Genomic DNA, 23,379 nt, shown 5'->3' with positions numbered 1-23,379 from the left:
CCCCATCCACGGCAAGGGCCATTGATTTAGATAATTTTATGCAGGAAAATGATTTCCCCGATGGCCATTTTCACGAAAGCACATTGTGAACAAAGCGGGCTCCCCCAACACTAACGTTAGAGCACTGCTCACTATCTCCATAAATTGTGGCTCCTGTTCAAAACACCTCGAGGCTTCCGGTGTAAAACTTCCTCCAAACACATTACGGTATGATATAGTGCAGTATCTTGATGTAAAATCCATCCCAGATTTTTATCTGAGCAAAAGCAATCCAGCGGCAGAAGGTAAAAGACAGATTTCAGAAAAGCCAACGCTGCAATCTGATCAGCTGAGCAGAGAGAAGATTCAACAACAGTCTGCATATCATTTAAGAGCTAAAAATCCTCACCGTCGGTTTTCAGTGTCAGGGGAGTCGGCGGGCTCAGAACCCTGGTGCTCGTCACCGCGTTCTTCACCAGACAGATGTAGCTTCCAACATCCGAGGGCTGAACTTTAGAGATGTACAGGTTCCCTGTGACCTGGGAGATGAAGCGGCGACTGTCCTCAGCGACAAATGAGGGGAACTCATTAAACACCCAGCTGTAGATAATCTCTGCGGAAGAAAAAAAGAGAGTCCATTTATGTCTTACATTCGTTTCCAAGGCTGACCTACTCAGTATGCATGAGAAAGTCCAACCCTTTGCTACATAGAAGTACAATGGTGTGAAACTGCAAATCTACTGGCGTATTATGCTGTATCTTTAAAAAATATCCACGATTCTCTTTACAGTACAGAATACAGTCAAAAGATTTTGGGGGGTTTATTGTTCATATGGAGCTCATTTGAATCCTCAGGCGATATCTGGAACTGGGATTCAGTGTGATGGACTGATTCCAAAAAGCATGTGTGTCATCATTGTTTAGGCTCACAAACAGGTGCAGTTACAGCAAAATAAACAGGAAGAGATCAAGCAAAGGATTTTAAGACCTAATCATTCCTGAGAACATGCAGAGTCTTGTAGACCCATTTGAACTTCACATATTGTTGCTATAAAACCAAATATTGCAATATTTTTGTTAAAGATTTCACGTGACAGAACCACACAGTTGAGTACATTTGTGAAGTGAAAGGAAAAGAAAGCATACAGGGATCTCAAAGGTCCTGAGTCAATTTGTGGAATTGCATTTCACTGCAATTATGGATGCAAGTTCTTTGGGAAATGCCTACAAGTCTTGCACCACCAAAAACTCAATTTATTTCCTTATTTTTACAGATTTGCTCAAACTCGGATTGAATGAAGAGGATCTAAACAGCAATTTTCAGGTATTGCCACAGATTTTCTATAGGATTTAGGTCTGGATTTTGACTGGGCACATGAATGCACTTTGATCTAAACCAATTCATCTCTGTCTGTATGTTTAGAGCCCAGATGGAAGGAGAAGCTCTACTCAAATCTTTTGCTGCCTCTAAAGGGTTTGATCAGGATTTCCTAGTATTCAAGTCCAGTAGTTTATATACTTTCTATGTTTTCTGTGTAATCAGCCATTTCTATTAATATAATTTAGATCTATTCTGTTAAAGTTTAGCTGTTATTAATGTGACAGTGTGAATTTTACAGGGGATAAATGACTTTGTGTTAATCTCTTATCAAATATATACTGATCCTTCTGCACATACTCAGACTCAGCTCAACAATCAAAGATGAAGAAGTCAGAAAATGCAGTAAGAAGGAAAGTTCTAATCATTTATCACCTTTACTAAAGCTACTTTTTTATTACAACATAATCTTTGCCAAAAAACAAAGATCACAGCTCTGGTAATTTGTCTTTAAAGTGTCACATTTCCTCTCTATCAACATGGAGCAATATTTGCCAAAGATAAACATCCAAACTGTTCCGAGCCAAGAAAAGCGAAATAAACTTTTCACAGCTCAGCGATTGCCAATGGAGACCTATTTAAATTTGAGTGGATTTGAATGTCTTTAAATCCTCCCACAACCAATTTAACCCAAACACGGTTTAAAGTCTAATACGAATTTTACTTGTGGCACACTCATAAGAACATTAATCAAAGTGGCACATTCAATGCTTCTGTCCAATCAAAATATCAATTTTTTGTTTAAATATTCTTTATTTTGTTAATGTAACTCTCACTAGAAATGAAATCTATAAACAGATGCTCATTAATATAAAATATCAACTGTTCAGAATGGCAGATTCTTCTTTTCTTCAACAAATTAAGAAAATTTGTAAAAGAAAAATTTTCAACAAAATTGTGTGAATTAGTTTAATCATGGATGAGTGTCCAAGTAATAAAATCTATTTTCCTCAAACAAAAGTGATTAGTTTAAATATTAATCCTGTGCATTTGTATCCAGTCTTCTGGGATATGTGTCTACCAGATTTTCACATCTCATCCGTCTACTATCTTCCTTTTATCCTGGGTTGGGTCGTGGGGTCAGCAACCAAACTAGGGAAGCCTAGACTTCTCTCTCCCCAGTCACTTGAACCAGCTGCTCAGTGGGTATCCCAAAGCGTACCCAATTCAGCCAAGAAACACAGCCCCTCTAGTGTGTTCTGGGTTTTCGTCATGGTCTCCTCCCAGTGGGACGTGTCCAGAGCATCTCACTAAAAAGGCTCCCTGGGGGGCATCCTAACCAGATGCCTGAGCCACCCCAACTGGCTCCTCTCAATGTGGAGCAAACTCATTTCCACAGGTTGCATCTGTAATCTCGATCTCCTGCTCCATTGTTCCCTCATTCGTGAACAAGACAGAGAAACTTTGACTCTTCCACTTGTGGCAGGATCTCTTCCCTGGTCTGGAGAAGGGACTTTACTCTTTTTCAGCTCAGTTGTGAACTGCTTCAGTAAAAGCTATATATCTGATGAAGCCAACAGAACCACATCATCTGCAAAAAGCAGAGACGCAATCCTAACCTCACCAGAACAAATACCCTCAACGCCTTGGCTGTGTCAAAAAATTCTGTACATAAATATTCTGAACAGAATCAGTGACAAAGGGGAACATTGGTGGAGTACAATGATCTCACCAGAAACAAATCCGACTTACTGCCAGCAATGCAGAGCCAGCTCCAATACTGGTTGTACATCGACCCAACAACCCATATCAAAGTCTGCTACCCCATCCTACCAGAGGTCCTCCTACCGGACACGGTCGAGTCCCTTCTCCAAATCCAGAAAAAAATGTAGTCTGATGTTTCACATCTACAATTCTTTCCTTACAAAATAGTTTAATCTCAGTCAAATTGATTGCCTGTGAATTTTTTAAGTTTTGCCACAGATTGTTATATTTTGCTGAAGATCATTCTAACAAGGGTATGCTCTAAACCAAACAATTTCACCATGGCTCTAGTTGTATGTTTGAGATCACTGACCTGCTGTCAAGTAATCCCTTTAGCTTTTTCTAAAGTTTTAAGTATTTTTCTATCTTCTTACAAAATTGGTCTTGCAGAAAAAAATGAATTAAGATCTTAAAGTTTATTGTGGCAATATGTGAAAACATTCAAGGGATAATGTATTCAAACTAATCTCACACTGCTCAATTTTAATTTGTGTATGTATGACAATTATGCCACATGCTATTGGGAGATACAAAATAACAGTTTTTGAGTGCAAAATCTTTTGCAAAGTAGTGTCAGCTGGAGGGCAGGATGGGTAATTCTCTGATGTTAAGAGGAGTTTTTAGCTTTTTGAGCTGAAAGAAAGAACATGACAGATCTGCCACTGTGCCCTGCTGAGTTTGTTTGCATCTCTGGAAATACTGCTTCAATGTGCAAGTTCCTGGATGAGTGTTTTGCTCTATGGGTCAACTTAATGCAGCACAGCATGAATGTTTTAAACTATGTCACTGTGACTGATACCTGGATCAATTATAGTTTACAGGAGCAAGGCTGCAACAAAACTAAAGACGGCAGAAAATCTATATTTCCATCATCCTCCTATCCCCTCATAACACTCTGCACCATGTTTGACTTTTATTAAATGTCTATCACAAGTATAACTGTGGACAGAAAAATATGCACATGTATATGATAATTATTTTTCAAATTAAAAGCACAAAATGCTTACCCAGATTCCAATTAGAATGAGCTGCAAATTTTTGACTTTTTTTCTTTTGCAAATGGCAGAAACCCTAAATCAAACCTTCCCATCACTAGGAAAGCATGACATGCTGATGAACAGGGAACCTGTAAGTGTCTGGGTTTGCATAATTTAAAACAAATGACAGCTGTGGGCAGATCTTGTGCGATTTGTCTATCGTAAATAATTGGCTACTGACATTTCACTCAATTTCTCATGATCCAAAAAAACATAAACTCTGAGAATCTGTGCCCCAGTTTTGTGCTGACTGCTCATCACCTGAAAGGCATGATGATGAGATTTCTTATAAAATTGAGACATTGATTTATGTTGGAGCTTAGTAAAAGGAAAGCTCCCGTTACCTGGCGAATGAGGAGGAGGGGTACACATGAGCACAACGCCTTGGCCTTCACGCACCGACACGCCTCCCCGGGTCCTCGTACTGAAAGCACCAAGGTCTAAAGTGATACAAAACAAAAAGCATCATAAGCAAAACCAAACTTTGATAAGTTTTCATGTGATTGCAAGCAAAAGCAAAATATTTCTTATCTCCTCAGGAAGCCAAATGAGTTAATACAACAGATTAGTAAAGCTTGTTTCAAATCCCTGTTTTTTTTCCAGTTGGATTCAACTCAATGATGAATCTTAATAAGAACTGCTTATACAGGGCTTCAGCAAATAGAGGCATTGAGGTAAAAGGTGGTAAAAACTCTGATCATGTTAAATTATTTTAGCAGCTACAGTCAGTTTGTTAATTCCCCTTCAGCGTCCAACTTTATCAGCTTCATGGATGTTCTACAGCATACCTCCCCACCAAATTTACCTGATTTCAGCATCATACTGCAGATAGACAAACAATTGATGCCAGATCAATTTTATATAATCGCAGAGTGACAGAACTAAATGAACAAGCTCATGATCCATGTTTGGCCTTTATGTCCGAACCACTTCTGTTCCATAACTTTGCACATTACTGCAGAGCTGTTGGGCAATTATTCTTCAATGACATGTAAAAGTTGCATTTCCTGCAGATTTAGTAATAATGGTTCATTGACTTCATTTTAAAGTGTGCCATACAGCAATGTGCAGAGTTTAATTTGATGTTCTCATCTCGCTAGTAGCTTTTTTTTTTTATGCTTCTGCTCAACCTGTGTTCACAATGAATGTCATCCCACAGAGTGGATGTACAGAATAAAGCAAGAAGATGCAAACAGAAAAGCAGCATTAATCTTAACTGCAAAAATGTATAGTGGTGTCATGAAAGCAAGTTTAGCCATGACAAGCAATAAAATACAAGGGTTTTGGCAGGTGCATGTCAATAAATGATATCATTAAAAAATTTAAACTCACTGATTTACCACACACTTTTCTATATTTTACTTTCAAGGTGATGTCACTAATGAAACCGTAATTTCTGGGAAATGTTTAAATAAGACCAATAAAACTTTTTTAGAAAGCAGAAACGTTTATGCAATAAGTTTGGCCACATATTAGCTTACACAATTATGAACCACAAAAGGCCATTGTTAAAGATGTTAGCTGTTCAGGGTGTTGTATTCATATCAATGGAAAGTATAATGGCAGTCAGAATTAGCTGCACTATCAACATTTGATTCCAGCAGCCTTACAGCTGCATTAAGTAACTTTTACGTTTTTACGTATTTGTTAAAGTCAATACAATGGCAAGACAGTACAATATGACACAGAAAATCTGAAAAAAAAAAAAAAAAAAGCTACTCTGCCTTTTTCCTGTAGTCCTACCGCCATTAGGAGAAATACTCCGTCTGGTAAGAAACAACCAATCAGAGCCATAAGGAAGGCCTTAGCACTGTCAGTCACACTCATTACCTAACATGACAAGAAAACTGGTTATCCGTCACCATCAGTGGCCATGATAATAAGCCTGCACAGGATCTGCTGTGGGTAAGGAGCTGCAGTGCAGGAGAGAGCAACAGGAAGGGTGTGAGTAGCATGTATACCAGTGTGATTGACACTGCTAAGCTCTTCCTCCTGGTTCTGATTGGTTATTTCTGACAGGGAGTGCTGTATTTCTGCAGGTGGCTGTAGAACCACAAGAAAAAGGCAGAGAAAGTTGATTTATTTCACAGATTACATGTCTGACATGATATCACAGCCATAGGTGGTTTGTGCAACATTCACAGCTCCATTATGTTCCATTTGGTCTAAAGTCAATAAAAACAGTCTGAAAACTTTAGACCTGGGGGCTCCTTTAAAACAGTATTGATGCAATATTTCACACACAAGCAGCTCAGAGCAACTATTCAGATCTTACATTTTACATTCCATGGTCGTACTTCTGATTGGACATTACCACATCAAAAAATTGGTGTTACTATTACTCCTATATCATATTACATTTTATAACTTTAAATATTAAAATTACCAGAAGACACTCTGCCATGCCCTCGTCTTTGTGTGCCAAACACAACCCACACAGAGCGTCTAGCAGCTGGTGGATGGATTCAGTGAATGTATACACACATGCTTTAAACCTAATAAGAAGAGAGTATAAACAGGTGTTTAATAGATTGTAATAAAGTATTATCTTAAGGGGGCAGGAAGGAAAGACACATTACGGATCATACTTGTGCATTTGGGTCAAAGCAACATAATTTGAGATTTGTTGCAATTACAGTTAGTCGACAGAAAGCAAGACAGAGCATAATATGAGTTAGGAGAAAATAAATTGGTCAGTCGTCTGTATAAAATAAAGTATAGCTATAAATAATTATTAAAAATAGCACAAAATTGGCAGCAGGTACGCCAAAGAGAAAAGAAGCCAATGAGTTGTTGCCGAGATAGCATAATTGATGTTGACACAACAACTTCTATCTGAAAGGTAGGACCTAAATCAGCTGAGGTTGCGATAGCAGTCTACTATTCCAGCCAAGAGAGTAGGATCTTATGATCCACATTATCAAAGGCAGCTGTTAAGTCCAATAATAACTGAGCCCGGAATCCCCTTAGATGACAGCCAATTCAAGCACAGGCGTTCAGTTTGAAGTAGAGCCACGTTGTGGATCCATGTTTCTGTGATGGCTGCCTTCAGCAGTTTTGTTCTGTAGCTTTCTCAGATTGCCACCCAACAGAAAGACCTGTCATCACAGATCATTTGGAATTCAACAAATATCTCTTGTTGACAAATGTACTGCAAATGCATGGATGAAAAGCAAATGATTGCTTACTTTGTTTAATATTGATTTGACAGCAAACAACTCAGTGCAACTTTCTACTGCTTTATATCTAAACTTTTAAATTGTAACACATCAGTTATTGCCATTAATGGCTTAATGGCTTAAAACGTGTGAAATGTTTTAAGGCCATTTCAGATGTACAAAAATAAAGCTGTTAAATCAGCAGATAGCACAAAATTAGTTTCCAGTTTTAAAATCCCTGCGTCAAAACCATTTTTTTTCAGTCCCTGCTGTTTAAATTCTTTTTAATGAAATACTACAGACCATGCAGTTTTCTTCGGTTATGTGCTGAGTAATGCTCTCATTCACCCTTTTGAGTATGATGGTGAAAGAAGGGGAAACCTCATGAACTTTTCCCCTTGGAAAGAGAGGGAGGCAGCTATTTGGAGATTTTGCTGGTAGCAAAATGCAAAGACTGTCATCGCCTGTCTGCCAAGAGAGTGCAACTCAGAAGCACTGTTCTGAAATGAATGTTTTCAAAAAAGCAATGAGAGCTGGCAATAAGACAGACATATTATCTTACAGTTACACCCAAAATAATTCATACCAACGGCAAAGTTGGGTTTAAAGTAACCTTGAGTTTCACTAACATGTTCTTGATTCAGAGCCCAGACTTGAATCTGAAATAATTTTGAACTTTGAACAGCTTGTTGTTGAACACAAGAATTTGTTCTTAGTCAACATACTGCTAAAAAAATGTTACTTAAAAAAAATAATAATAATAATCTATGGAGGGAACTACAGGAAGTTTTTCAACCTCAAAAACATGAACCTGAGGATATATTGTAAAAATGCCAGTAGAAACAAGCAAAACAAGTTAGTCAGCATCTCTAAAACAGGTTTGATGAAAAACCAATAAAGATTCTTCCACTAGTTTTTAAGAAGGGTGTAAGTAATTTGTGACATGATGTTTTTCATTCTAAACCAAAATAGAAACCAAACATGATATTCTGTTGGATAAATGATTGGACAGAGACCCCTGATTCATCTCCGGGTTGATATGTCATGGTTCGCTGCCAATGAATGTTGTATTTTGGCCGATTTTACTTTGAGTTACACCTTACTGTCAAAAAAACACAAATTTACAGTTGTCAGGGTTTTGTTTATTTTTATTACCATGTTACCTAAAATGTAACCGTATGAGTAGAGCTTGTTGCAAACGTCCACCGCTAGTGGACTTCCTGTTGGCAAAGTGAGCTTTATGATGCTCAGCATCACTGGAGGAAAAGGAGAATAATGCAGGAAAGATGTTCAGTTTGTGTTTTCTCTACATATTTAGAGAGGTGGAAGAAATGTGAAGTAATAACACAGAAGGTAACTCCTGGTCTTGACTGTCAAGTCACAAGGTCCTTCAGTAGAAACAGGAAGACGGACTGGCATGCAGGGAGTCCAGTCTGTCGGGACTCCCTAAGACCAGAGTAGTTATTTTACTCTTCTGAGCCATGGAGCATTAATAATCTAATGATGTAATTAGCTTATTGAAAAACTTTGATACAAGGTAGTAATTTATAACCTAAAGTATAGAAAGAAAGACCCCAATTAAGCTAATGGCTAAAGTTAAAGGCAAATTAAACAACAGTATCATATATTTTGGCTTAGTTACTGTCAAACTTCTACTACACAGAGAGGTTTGTGTGTGTTCTCTCAATTCGTCACATACACACAAGGGCATCGTCATCATTTTTGATTAATAATTAACAACCATTCAAGGCAGAAATGCTCATTAAATTACACACCTTCACTGAATAATTTTGTTGCAAACTTAACAGCTTCTCACACTTTTCTACCAAACACTTTTGAGTCATCAGCGATGTATTTTTTGAAACTAATGTGGCGTCTGAAGTCCTTTTGGCTGCCAATCCCTACCTCTCAACATTTTTAGTTCAGACTTAGCAGTGCTGCAGCTACAAGAAGCAAAATACAGAAGGGCTGTAATGGTACAAAAATCAAGATTTGGTACATCCTTAGTTTTAAAGTTATCATTTGGTACATTTTAATCAAGACAAACATAAAATGATTTATACTTGTACTTGTGCATATCTAATACTTTAGGTATACTCCTTTTTTAAATGCTCTACACATCAAAAAATATATCCAAGACAAATTACCTCAGTTCATTAAAGCAAAATATATTCTTATTGTATTTCTACAGTAGTCATATACACCTGTTGTAACGGCACAGAAATTCAGACTTGAGCATATCCAGTTTAAGCCTCTCATTATAACTCTCACTAATTGTTGTTTTCTTTGGGATGTTTCCAGGCAACTGGAAAATAAGACATTTAACAACTGAAGCAGGAAATAGTTTGGTTATCAGTGGGAAATCAGTGACACCAACATAAACCTACACTAATATCACACCGTCATTTGAGAAGCCGAATCTAGACACTGTGGTCGCTTAGCATGTCAAATGTTTAAGAGAAATGAATTTGTGATGCAGGTTAGAATTCAGAAAGAACAACGATTAATCAAAGATGATGTTCTATCATAAGAGGAGATTGAAAGTTTAAATACAAATCATGGCTTGCCAAAATTTTCCTTTTGCAAATTAAAGGAAAGCAACTGATACATTATGCATGCATTTTTTAATAATGTAAAGAAGCATAATCATTAGGGCTTCCTCGAAAGCATGTACCTGTGTGAATGTTTCTACTACTGATGGAATTTGCAGCAAGCATTCTAAAAACTTGCTCAATGTAGATCACACGTTTGAAAGGTCAGCGGGAAATCAATCCATGGACATGAACAAATGGTATTGCAGAATAAGTCTGAGTCCCGTGTTTGTGTCGATCCTTCAATGCTCGACTCGGAGCAACACTTTAATGTCATTACCACAGCTCTGCTTTGAGAGGCTCGATACCTGAGCCTCGCGTCTGCAGAAGGAGAGAGAAGTCGTCTTTGGGGAAAAAGATCAGAGGCCCTCCAACCTGCCGGCTGCCTTCAAAGTCATGGCTGGAAAGAAGCTCAAGAGCGAGTTCGGTGGCTCAGAATTTCAAAACAAAAATAGCAATAAATAAGAATCCTACAAGAACATGTAGGAAATAGAGTGCATGACCAGAGGATGTATTATAAAGAGCCTTGACCAGACTTTCCTCTTTACAATCTTCATCGAAACTGCAAACCCTCTGGATGAGATGCTGTACCAGAGGGTTGCACAATTTTTTTCGGCTGATTTCTGAATCAACAAATTCTCTCAAACCAACCAGAGTGAAATTATTTCACCCCATTCGGTTGGTGTTTCTATGGTTCTTTTCAACATAAAAACTCGAAGTTCAACATTTTAATATGCCAGTAAACTGCACAGCACAAGTCAAATGATGAATGATTTTTCCATGTCAAAGCAATCTAGACCATTACTGCTTTAGATTATCAGGAGAAAAAAAAAATCCCGAAGCAGGTAAAGCAATCAAGTGAACCGCCCCATGAAAATGAGCTGAGTGACCATAAAAAAGGGAAGAAGTAAGGCTTCACGCAGAGAGATAAATACACACTGTTTGATATGTGGAAAGAGTGAGGGAAGGTTTTGCATTCAAATGTGGGCAGCAGGGCACCTTTATTACTTCCTGCAGAATATTCAGACAAATCCTATTTCAAAGAAATATAGTCTATATTTGGAAGCCGATGAAACATAAATAAAAACACTTTGGGTACAGGTCATTGTTAAACTAAAAGAGGAATTAACTCAGATCATAGATTTAAACATGTTTCAACACCAGATCTGATATTTTCTACAAAATTCCCTAAAAATATCTTTGACTATGGTGTGGTGTTAGGGCCAAAATTAAGACTACTGTGTATCCAGTGGTGGCTACTTCTTTGCTACAGAGGCCGGCGCTGGAAAAACAGAAAGCAACTACCAGTACTCATTTATGTTAGCACTGAAGAGGCTTAACATACCTTGGTGACCTGCTTTATTGAACATGCACTTTATCTTTAAAGGGAAACTTCATCAAAAAAATGGTTGACATAAAATATCTGTAAGCAGCATGAATTCTTCTTTTGATATAATTCATAAGATGGTAACAAACATGGCCAGGTGATCCAGATCTTTGACTTTCTCCCTTTCTTTCCTCAACCAAACTCTCCCAACAAACATATATAAAGCACCAACATTTCTTTAATTCTTCAAATATGTGATGGAATTAGCTTAAGGTTAATTTAAAAGCTCATCCATTACACAATTGGACTTTTGATGAGATTGTAGAATGATTGTTTAAGTAAATGAGTATTTCAGTCAAACAATTCAGTTTAGCAAATCTAATAATCAGCTACACATATTTTTTAATAAAAAACCTAAAATGTATGTCTGTTATGTGTTTATAAGTCAGACTAATTTCCTGTGATTTTATACAAAGCACCCAATAATATATTTCCGTATTCATAATTATCTCAACACATTAAGATTTTATCCGTTTACGGAAAATATTATTGCATTCAATCATTTTTACTCTGCTTATCACAACATAATGTATTACTGGCAGATAAGCAAGAACATTGAATAATGCTGCTTTTACAATAATGGGATTATAGTTTGTAATTATATCTTGTAATAAAGAAGAAAACAGTTTGAATTTTTGCATCTAAAATCTGTGTAGAGCTTTGATTATTTTATCTCGGCCTCCTTTGCACTCTCTATTGTTGTCGACTCACAAGGGTGAAGTTCCTCAAAACCAGAGAGGAGGACACTCAAAAGAGGAAGCAAAATGTACTCAAGGCTGTATCGCAAGGGTGTATCATTTGTGCTGAAGCAGAGATTGCTTGTTATCACAGAGTAAAAGAATAAAATAAAATAAAAACAGCAAAAAGAAAAAAGACAGCAGCTGCAATTTATCAAACAACCTCTGAACATGCAGAACATAAACCTGCAGAAAGAAGATGCTCCTTGTGCACTCAGCCCATTTCTCCCCTTAGTATTCACAACCACAAGGTTTTATACATAAATATGAATAAGCTACAAGAAACAGCAATGACATGGCTGAGCTGAATGAACTTTATGTATTCAATGCATGAACCGCACCTGCAGAGTTAGGGTTCTTTCTATTTCAGCAGTAATAGGAGAGTAACAAGGATGAACAGCAGGAACAGAGATGTTTTAGTTACTTTTATGCAAAAATTGTTTAGACTGTGCAGTTCAAGGATTTTGGAGACTAATATTTATTTAACAATAATCAAGAGTGCCGTGTTCTCTACTGTTTTCTGCATTTATTCATCAATGAATGACACACACAACACACACACAATACAAACATGGAGTTTGTGTCGTTTGACTATTAGTAAAGTCAAGTGAAAATCCGTCCGTTCTTTATGATGTGCTTTTTTTTTTGTTTTGTTTTTTAAGATCCAAATCTAAAATGTATGTTGTGCAATTATTCTTCCCCTCTATTGTAATACCTGAAAATTGAAGACATTCAGCATGATAAAGGCCAGCTCAGATCCACATTTCTGAAGCACGTATCAGTTGACAGGATTGTTAAGAGCCCATTTCTGGTCAGACAGAAGTCAATCTGCACTGCATGTCCTGTGTGGCAGCTTATAACAGCATGGAAAACACAACGATCATGACAGAGAGAAACTCAGGGCAATTACAACTTCAAAAGTTCGGAAGAACAGAAAATAATTTAATTTTCATTTTATTTTTCATGATAAAATAAAAAAAAATAACAGAAGGAAGGTTGGTGGGACTTTTGTCTGCTGCATCAGAGCAGAGCTGAGCAGGGACGGGTCAGTGTTTAGGTCCAACAGTATGTACTTCCTCACAGCCTCTTACAATTACTCCTGCAAAAAAGAATTGTTGGAAAGCTGGTATCTCTGGCTAGAAAATCAACAATGTTGGAGAGGCTCAAAGTCCAGACATAAGTCCAATTTAGTATCAGTATTAAGATTTAAAAAGAAGTTCAACACTTCCCGTCCAATCTGATTGTGCTTTAGTTATTTTACAAAGGTCTCTAAATGTGACCTTTAAGTCTCTAAATTGTGGCGTCCAAAACATCTAAACAGTTACTGTAATGCAGTGTATCATAGAAATATACACGTACAAATATACAATGACATTTCTTTGAAAACTATTTTTCGTTTCCTTTCCATTTCCCAAGTATGCACTAGTTTGTGTTGGCCGATCACATACTATCCCAGTAGAAGACATTGGAATGTAAATGTAAAATGTAACAGTACTGCTATTTGTTTTGGTACTAACGCACTCAGAATCAAAACATAAAACCTTCTTGGTTTGGCAGCTGGCACCAAAACCACAGTTTGTAACAGGTGAGCTGCAGGATTTGTTGCTGACTCAACTGTGCAACTGAGTCACATGTTTATTCAGTGAGCAATTCTTCAGGGTTGCAGAGATCACCGAACAGCATAAGTAAACAGTAATATTGTAGAAAAACACATGAATTTTGCCAGGGAACTTTAAGGCAAATGTAGGCAAATTTTTTGCAGCAGCACTTTTAAACCTGGCACAGTCTGTCATTACTCCATCTCTTCAGATTACTCCCTGTCAAGACTCTAACAACAGGATACTGACTCATCTGTCTGCCAGAAAATGACCTGTCTGCTAGAAAATCCAACATTTTGTAGAGGTGGTTTAGGTGAAGCTGATGTGTGACAAGCAGCCATCATATCAGCTGACACTCCTGCCACTCAACCATGCGTGACCCAAAGCATATAATCTCACAATATGGTTGAGGAATTAATTTCAGACTCCCACCAAGGAACAACATCCAGAATAATTCCTATGAAATATACATATTTAAGTGGAAATGACAAGAATACTTTTGATAAAATACCCTTTATGGGAAGCTGTTGTGCTTTGTGCACTGATCAAAATACTACTTTGGAAAATAATCTCTGTTGACCTTCTCAGAGCATCATCATTACATTTTCAGAAATATCTGTGCATTTCTTGCAGTGCATTTTATTCTGTTGGAATGACTGCTCTTCTTGATTTTGCGGTTGTTTAAGTCATCTAACATAATCTAATCTAATATCCATTACTGTCTCTAAAGTTGCTGCTAGCGTTGCAGTTGCTTCATGGATGGAATGTTTTAAACTGCAGGTAGAAACTCAAGTATGATTATTGATGTTCCCTCAAAGCATGTGTTGATCTCTGGAACTATTCAGTGAATTATGTTGCAGACTCTGTAAAAACCCAGGATTTTGCCTTTATGTATTAAGCTTACCATATATAATGTTGCAATTATGTTACAATAAGGCATTAACTATAGCATTGTCCCAATCTTGTTCTATTCCAAGTACCAGGATGAAGAAATGGTTATTTTTAAATGATCAGTAGCAGGAGTCCATAAGACTTCCCTCCCAATATCTGTTGTTAATCCACCATCTGTGATTACATCTGTCCCACTCCTAAATGAACTGTGTAGGCTGATTTGTACAACCAGCTTTTAACAGTCACAACCTTTCATCATGAACATTCCAAGCACAAGTGCTTTATAGGTGCTCATGAACTTTGTTGTACAAAAAAGGTCTGGATTTTAACCTATCAATCAAAAACAAGTGTTTTCTTTGGTTATTTTTATTTTATTTATTTTTTGGCCTGATTAGATTCACATAGAGAGACTGTGGCAGCCTTCTTATGACATGTACCCTGCTCTGCCAGTTCTCAGCTGTCTGGGAACCAACATTAGTCAATGTTCATGAAGCAGGAGAAAAACTTTTTCTCTCTTAGTATTTATCTGGACAAGGTTCACTGGAAACATTAAAAAATATTGGAAACCAAATTATCGATGAGCGTTTTGGTTGGCAGACGACAGGTTCAATATTTGCAGATTTTTCTGAGAAAGTAATTCCAAATTTTTCATATAAAGATGCCACCTATTCACAAACTTTCTCACAAAGCATATCAGAAATTTGAAAGAAACTGAAGCTGAAACACCTGGGTGTAATGTTAGTTGGCAGATTATTGGCTGATTTTGCAAAGGAGACAATCGAGGACTGACATTCATTTTCCCAGGTGCTAGTTGACTATAAACCCAAAAGTGAAAAGGAGGAAGGCTGTTGGTGTTAGCTTCTATTGTAGCACCAAGACAATTTCTGCTGTGCATATCAGTGCAAATTATGATGTTTTTCAAGTTTGAACTATTAAAATAGGCCATTTTAGAGAGGGTTTCAGCCATCTGTAGGCTAACCCCCACTGCGCTACTCAGACAGAGTGAGAACGCTTGAGTTAGCCTAGCACTTCATAATGCAGCTCTATGAAGACATGCTGAATTTGGACGGAAGAAGAAATATATGATAATAATTTTAATGGAAAACATACACATTTTTGTGCATCTTTGAAGATGCATAGCTCACATTGGGAATTGAACAACATCAGTGAGTGACAGTCCAGTGGACAGAAAACAAAATGCTGCTGTTAAGACACTTAAAGTTTTATGCTTCTTGTCTGCTGTCTCAGACTGCTCCCATGTAACATTTGTATGTCAGATTAGAAAAGACATCTTGAAGTAAGCTACTAGTTGCATGGCAACTACGATTCAGTTCAGTTCTGCCACAAATGCGAGCACTGTAAGCTAAAGTTATTGATTTTAGTGGACAACTCAGCACTTTCACTCAGAGGTCAGTCGGAAAAGCCATCATAGAAAAACTGCTCTGTGGCTGGGGGAGCAGGAGGTCTCAGAAAAATAAAAAAATGAATGAACTTTTATTTTGTTAAGCCTCAGGGGAGAAATAAATCGATCTACCTTATCTGCTCAGAGAATTTAATAGTATATGTCTGCTAGAGACTTACAGCCCTTAAAGTTCAGGGGTGAAAAATACAAACTAGAGGCTGAGCTTCAAAAACAGATCACCAATATGTTGTTTTACTGGAGACCAATGATATTATGCATGAATTTACTAACTGCAGAGAGCCAGTTCAATTAGGAAGAGTTTGGCATTTTTCAATGGGGGTCTTAATAAGCAATCAAATCTTTGGGAATCACTGGATTAAATGAAAAAGTACATGGCTTGAATTTGAAGAACAGCTTCTTTACCTCAATATATTCAAAGTACTTGGAGCAATTGCACTGGGGTTTCATAAACTAGCTCATCTTGCTGGCTGTTATAAAAGCAAGCAATTACTGACACAGATCATAAAACCTTTCTATGCTGTGGCAGTCAAATTAGGCCTGAGCTTTAATCATCACAGCCACAATCATTTTAGTCTGAAAGATGAAAATGTGGATGGTAAAAGCTTAAACTCCTTTGAAATTCGGAATAAGAAAAATTAAAAAATTCAAGGGTGGCTGGAAAGATCTACTGCCATGCAAAAAAAAATAAAATAAATAAATAAATAAACAGAATGTAAGCAAAAAAAGGGTAAAAATACCTTAATAATGAATTTGATGGATAATCCAACCCGGCAAATAGTATTTATGAAAAAGTGTGAACAGCTGTCCCTGTCTCAACACGAGGCAAATAAATGAGCATCTAAATGTTACACAGCTCATTTTCAGGCAGGATGCATTTCTCAAGCACAGCCTTCAACACACAAATATGACCCTTGACCAAAGTGAGGAGGAGGAAAAGATCTAGACAGATGACGGCTCTGGTATTGGTTGAAATGCAGCATGTGTTGCTCCTAACGTAGAAGCACTCTTTTTAAAAAAGGGGAAAAAAAACAAAAAAAAACTAACTTGTGTCTGCGCTTCACCATCTGGGAATTTCTGTCTGCCAATACAGTCTGTCTTAAATTTAAAGTGAGAACAGTTCATTCATACATTCATCTCACAAACCTACTTTATACACTGACATATGTAGATTTGGAGTCAAGAATTAACACGGTAACCAAATGATATATTTTTAGATAGTGAGGAAAAAAGGAATACATACATTGGCACTAAAAAGAATTGCTTACGTGTTACTAAAGATCCAGGACTTCTGGATTAATGTTTGGTCTGATGAGTCTAAAGCTGATTTATTTGGACAACAGATGACATATTTTGGATCATCAAATTAAATCATTGAGCTCCAGAAAAAATATCTTATACCAACAGCATTGAACAGAGATTGATATGTCATGGTTTGGAAAACATTGCTATAGTAAGACCTGTAATTTTGTCATTTTCTTGTTTGTGTTTCACTAAAATCACTTTTCTCTCAGTACATCGAACTGTGACGTTTTGAAAGCTTTATCAATTCATGTTGTCCGTCCAACCCCTAACCCAAATTGTGTAATTTTTGAAAGTATAGCACTTTTTCCAAGGCTTGTTGAAGGTCTTTTTTTCTAACATCGCTTAATCCAGTCATTTTCACCCCACTATTTGACAACTTTTTTCTAATAGTCCTTTAATTTTCTTTATTTTTCCACCCTTATTCACAAATTAGCAATAAACATGGTTAAAACATAAGGGTGCAAGTTTGAAAATAGAAAAACAAAATTTGCTAAGTTCACTTCGAAACATAGCAGATATCAGAGCCTAGAAAAACAAAGAAAACCATGTACTTTTCTTTTAACTTACAGTTCAGTGGCTGAAAGTAGTGCGTTTCCAGTATGTTACCAATAAGGCTGTTACGGTCACTGCTCCAAGGAAAACACTGAGTGCACCAGCAACGGCTTTTCCTCTGGGCTCAGTAGCCCTGCTCTTTTGTTATGTGCTGCCTTAGCGCGTGGTGATGCTTTGGAGGTGGGCCAAGGGGGTTTAGTGAATGAAAAAAAATTTGCTTTTGGCTCTCATTTACCACTGAGACTCCACATTTAAGGGCATGCACCCAGTTAGCAGCGTAACTATACAGCATCAGACAGAGCCCGTGGGAACTGCATCCAGAATCTAAATCATACTGCAGACCTTGTTGTGTTTATTCACCTCTGGAACCAAGATGGTGTAATTTCACTTCGATAGGAGAGAATACTGGGAGCATACTAAGTGCTTCATAAAAACAAAGTCAGTTTGACAATGTAACCCTGAAAATGTAGAACTTTATTTCTGTGTATCAGACTATTGATTGAATTTTACATTTCAGGCAGTAAAAACAGAATAAAATTCTAAAACAAATGCACACAGTTTCAAATTATTGCTTTTATAAAAGTTCTGTTTTTAAACATTGATTTAAAATAAAAAAAAATACCATTAAAACTGCACATGAGAACAGTCTCCGGACTCTGTGTATTTTGATGATCTCGTAAATGCAGCGTGTCAGACGCTTCACTGCATACAGAAGCAAAAACCACAGATTATCACAACATTAATAAATGTTAAATGCATCTGGACTTTTGGACTTAATAACTGAGCCAGCAAGGTTTTTTCAGGATATTTTTGTCTTCATTATAAGCTAAAAAAAAAAAAAACAGGAGTAGTCCTCTGCCTCCAGCTAGCTAGCAGCTACTGCAAAGAAAGCTAAATTGCACCCAGATGGCTATAGTATTGTCTGGCTGATATACCACTAAAAAAAACAGCAGATAAACCTACACATCTAAAGACCACAATTGTTTTACTTCTTGTAAATATTTCCAATAATGAAAACATAATATTTTGCTCAGATCTCTTTTTAAGGTCTTATGGTTATTTCACATTGATAACAAACACAAATTTAAAAAAGAAAAAAAAAAGTTAATGATCAAAAGATTTAAAAATACTTTTACCAACTCGTTTTATGATACAATAACTTCAGAATGTTAATCAATCTTTGGATAGTCTTAAAAAATAGAATAATTTTGTCTTTAAAACAAACTTTGATAACTCATTTGATGAGTCCAATTACAATCCCTATCTCAGGTAATCAGTGGTCAAAATGAAATGCTAAGTAGAAATTTAGTATAAAATTATTGCTGTCCTGCCTGAGCCACCATATAAATGAGTGGGTGTTTTTATGGTAATGTTTTACACTGAATGAAGAGCAGCTTTGAAGTTCTACAGTTTTTTTTTACTCAACTTTGCCATCAAGGAACAATTTAACGTGCATTTGATTTATTAACCAGAGGCATTCCTGGACCGTTGGGTATTAATAATTCATAACATCTTATTCGCTCACTGTAAGCTAGAATCAAGATATTTATGGTTCTTCAAATAAACAAAATCTGATTAAATTGATTTGGAATATTTTTCATATTCATGCACTCACTACATATAGTTTATTTATTTTGCAAAGATATGAAAAGCAGATATAGAAGGCGGTTTCCTAATGACCTTGCAAATCTCCTGACTCGAGGTAAGCAGAAGAAAAGCCTTCTAAATCCTATAGATTGTGCTTTGCAATAAAGGAGAGGACAATGTGAGCACGGGGCTTAAACAGGTGTTAATTATGTCAATGAAAGGACACTACTGAGTCTTCAAAGTAAAATCAATTTCAGTTTGATTTATTTAGATATTTGCCATTTTTTATGTTTTCGTGTAAAAGCATAACCATGAATTATTATGCTAGGCATACTTTATTAGCAGTTTTACAGGTTCAATTAAGTCCTCAAAAAAAGATAATGATGAAGATGTTGAATGCTGATAACTAAAATTAGGTTTAAGTATACCAATTTAAATTCATGACCTGCAGCAGATTAGATCCCACGGAGATGATAACAAAAGAATATTTTCAATCATTTCAAACTTGAAGCTTGATATGGATTAAAAAATATTTTAACATTTTCAACTAGAAAGCTGTTGTAATATAGGAATGAATTTCTGAAAATTGTTGAACGGCACAGCCATTCGCGGGTGCCTTGACATCTGCTTATACAAAGCTCCACCTATTTACTCAAAGCTCCGCCTTAGAGCTCCAGTCGCCAGCCGAGGTCCCGCCTCAAAAAACCCCTTTCCCTCCATTTCCCCCACTCAGTTCCTCCAGACTAGCGACAGTAGCAATTACTAAACACACGGTGGAACTGCATGTCTGCTGAAAACCTAACCTAAAGCATTTCCATATGGACTGAAGGAAACATCTTTACTTGATAGTGCAGTGCAGGGAGTATACCCCACTTTTATAGACAGAACATCTTACAATTGTCACACCTGCTGGAGGGATTTTTAAAAATACTCACATGCAAACTGTAGTAGAGCCTCTCGACTGAGGATGATTCCATAACTGTTCTCAACTTGACACTGATACTTCCCATAGTCAGTGATCTCGCTTGCATTCGTTATAATAAGATCTCCATCAATGAAGCTGTAGCGGAAGTCTGTCTTTGAATCTATTTCTGTCCCATTAATGTACCAACTGAAAAACAAACAGGGAGCGTTAATATGTTTGAAATGAAATGCATACTAATGAGGTGTGAAATCAGAAGCAGAGACAAGAAAGAAGCACACACCTGTATGTGGGCAGTGGATTCCCCCGCGCCTCACAGTGCATCATCACTTTCTTTTCATCAGAATCCAATGGAAAAATAACATCATCTGGCTCCTGGACGAACACAGGCCCAAACTCTTCACTTTCTGTGAAGATGAAAAAAAAGAAGAGGAAAACAGAAAGAGTTGACGATAATTGCGCGGTACACACCAGGAGTGCCAATCAGTTTTACAGTCCAATTACCTCACAATTCCGAACAGAAAGGAAAGATGTACAACACCATGCTGTGACTGAATTGGAAACAGCTAAATGGCATCAGGATGCAGGCAGCATATGTTTTTTTTTTAGACTATTAAGCAGACACAAGGAAACAAGGCTGAAAAAAGCCCAAATGAGAGATAACAAATTACATATATGTGTGAAGTGAGCCTCTGAGACCTTCCTGTTAATCCTGTATGATTAACTGAAAATGAGAACTATAATATCACTTTTTTTTTTCGGTTCATGTATGCCAACTGCCAAATTACATTTACACCTTTAGACCCAGTACAGTTTGCCTAAAAGCCTAAGTGAGATAAGTGAGAATTGAGCTTCGTAGAAATAGCTCTCGGCCAAGTTCGGGAGAGCAGAACACAAAGTGAACATCAGTCATCTCCCTGGCTTCATTCCCACCTTGGCTGGACTTTTTAATTTTATGTTCCAACATTGATGGAGAAAATATGTAATAAGAAAAGAAATGATACATGGCAGTATCATTTCTTCCCGAAACTCGTCTTCTATGTTGTTATGAGTTTCCAAGTAATACAGGATTTTAAAGGGTCCCGGTCTGAGTGCTGGGAACATTTTTCCCTCAGATTCACAGGCGAACCAGAATTTGGCAGGTTTCTGTTTTTGTAATCTATTAAAATCTGTATTACAGTTGATAAAAAATGCTAATCAAATAATTGAATACTCCAAAGGCATCTAAAGCAAGAATATACTGTTCAAATTATATAATCTCCATCATATTTATGTAGGTCTAGTTGGAGTGTCTGACAGATCCTGTTAGAAATCACTACTACTTCTCCAGTTTATTCTGCTCTGTTGAGCCTTCAGCTTCCAGTGAATCATAGACTAGACAGCTTTTCACATATATTGTTCTGTGTTTTGCTTTTCTGAATTTTAAAATGTACAAAAGACCGATGAATCTTGCATTTTTCAGAAGAATCTTTTTCCTGCAAAGTAAAGAATTTATGAAGACATTAAGTCCAACAGACAAACTGTCTCTGTGTGAAGATTTATCTGAGTAATACACGTCCCTTTCTGTTGAAACATAACATCCGCTGCCTTTGAGGTTGATCTGTAGGACTCTCAACGTAAACATCGAAGCCTCTCAATCTTGCCTACTGCTACCATTTGGAAAGGATCTGATGTCAGGATTAGAGTCAAGGCTTTCCTCTCACTGTGTATACAATTGCACCAGGCATTTGTCACCATTTCATTGCTCTGCAGGGAAATGAAAAGCTTTTCAAGTAATATCCCAATCACTGGAGGAAAATTCATCAGTATTAAGTTGCAAAGCATGCTGTGTTACAACCCACAGTCTGAAGCACTGGTGGTGTTAAAAGCAAATGAAAAAGCTGACTTCTCTGCTTTCACACCATTTCCACTGAGCTTAACTGTCTTCTAAGTAAAACAGACTCAACAGTATTGATTTGTTGCATCTATCCAACTTAGCTCTGAGTGGCTTGTGCAGCTTGACAATAAGTGTTATTACAAACAAAATCATATGGATTAAACAGTTACAATACACTTAAAATAGAATAATTGCTTGTGAGTTATGCTGCATGTCTCCACCGTTAAGTGCTGCCCCACAAAAAGAATAAAGAATAATATACTGACAACAACTCTATCAATGCTTGGTCAATAAGAGAGTCCAAGGAAACAGGAAATATTGAAATACAGATGTAGCTACTAGTCCTACATGCAACAAACAGGGCCACAATGTAACAAATGTATAAAGCATTTCTTCGTTATGTTGCTAATCATTTGAAACTGGTGACTGTGCTGTGCAGTCTTACCAATAAGACACAAGGATAACTTGAATTAGTTCCAAGTGAATTGCAGCAAATAAATAAAAAAAATAGCTGAGTAAATACTGAGAAAATCACATACAAATTTTTATATTTATCCTCTATTTTTGTGACTTTCAGGTGATTGGTTAGTTAGTTGGTTGTGGAGCACCGAAAGGTATTTTGTAATAAACCTTACTTTAATACATACATTCAGTCCTGTCAACCGAATAGGAACAAATATCAGCGTTAATACAGAACTTTGCAGCAAGAGCAACTAAGGAAATATTTAGATTAAAGCATGTTCATGTGTTACAACCCAGAGTTAAATGGCCAATACTTGAAATTTGCTGCTAATAATTGTAATTTATTCAGTCTGCTATTTTGCAAGAGGCAGTTCTACAAAATATTGACACAGGGGGATTAAATTCAAATGCCTGCCACACTTTTCAGATGGGTTTTCTGTATTTTTGAAAAACTGTTTGTCATTATCCCAAAACTTTTGAATTGAACAATGGTTTGTTTTGGTGTAGCTCATAAAATCTCAATAGGATACATTGAACTTTATAAGAAAATACAAAAAAAAGGAGAGAAATTTTAACATGGCACTGAAAATCAGAACACAAAGAAATTCATTTAAGTGATATATCAGTCCAATGTCGAGGTTTTCTGCTGTGTGAGGGGAAACCACAACTTTCTCCTGAGCAAAGATATCATTTCTATCTTGACAAGAACACAAAAGGAGTTGAATACAGGCATGAGCCTACTTCAATTTCACAAAGGCCACGACCTGGTCAGTGCAGGCGATGCACTGTGATAAT

General features: G+C 36.9%; 1 protein-coding gene across 5 annotated transcripts in view; it reads right to left on the bottom strand.

Annotated features, from left to right (window-relative positions):
- Window positions 1–23,379, bottom strand: part of cntn5 (contactin 5) — a 155,970-nt gene that overhangs the window by 60,307 nt on the left and 72,284 nt on the right. For all 5 annotated transcript variants that reach the window (XM_044119472.1, XM_044119475.1, XM_044119474.1 and 2 more), the window contains 4 exons: window positions 20,530–20,653; window positions 20,260–20,435; window positions 4,443–4,538; window positions 389–592 (listed from right to left, as the gene is read on the bottom strand). In XM_044119472.1, the coding sequence (XP_043975407.1) occupies window positions 389–592; window positions 4,443–4,538; window positions 20,260–20,435; window positions 20,530–20,653 (600 nt within the window). The remainder of the gene's footprint in view (window positions 1–388; window positions 593–4,442; window positions 4,539–20,259; window positions 20,436–20,529; window positions 20,654–23,379) is intronic.

The sequence above is a fragment of the Gambusia affinis genome, linkage group LG06, assembly GCF_019740435.1.
Source record: "Gambusia affinis linkage group LG06, SWU_Gaff_1.0, whole genome shotgun sequence".
Lineage (NCBI taxonomy): Eukaryota > Metazoa > Chordata > Actinopteri > Cyprinodontiformes > Poeciliidae > Gambusia > Gambusia affinis.
Note: the sequence above shows the minus strand (reverse complement) of the source record. Positions and strands in the feature narration are given on the sequence as shown.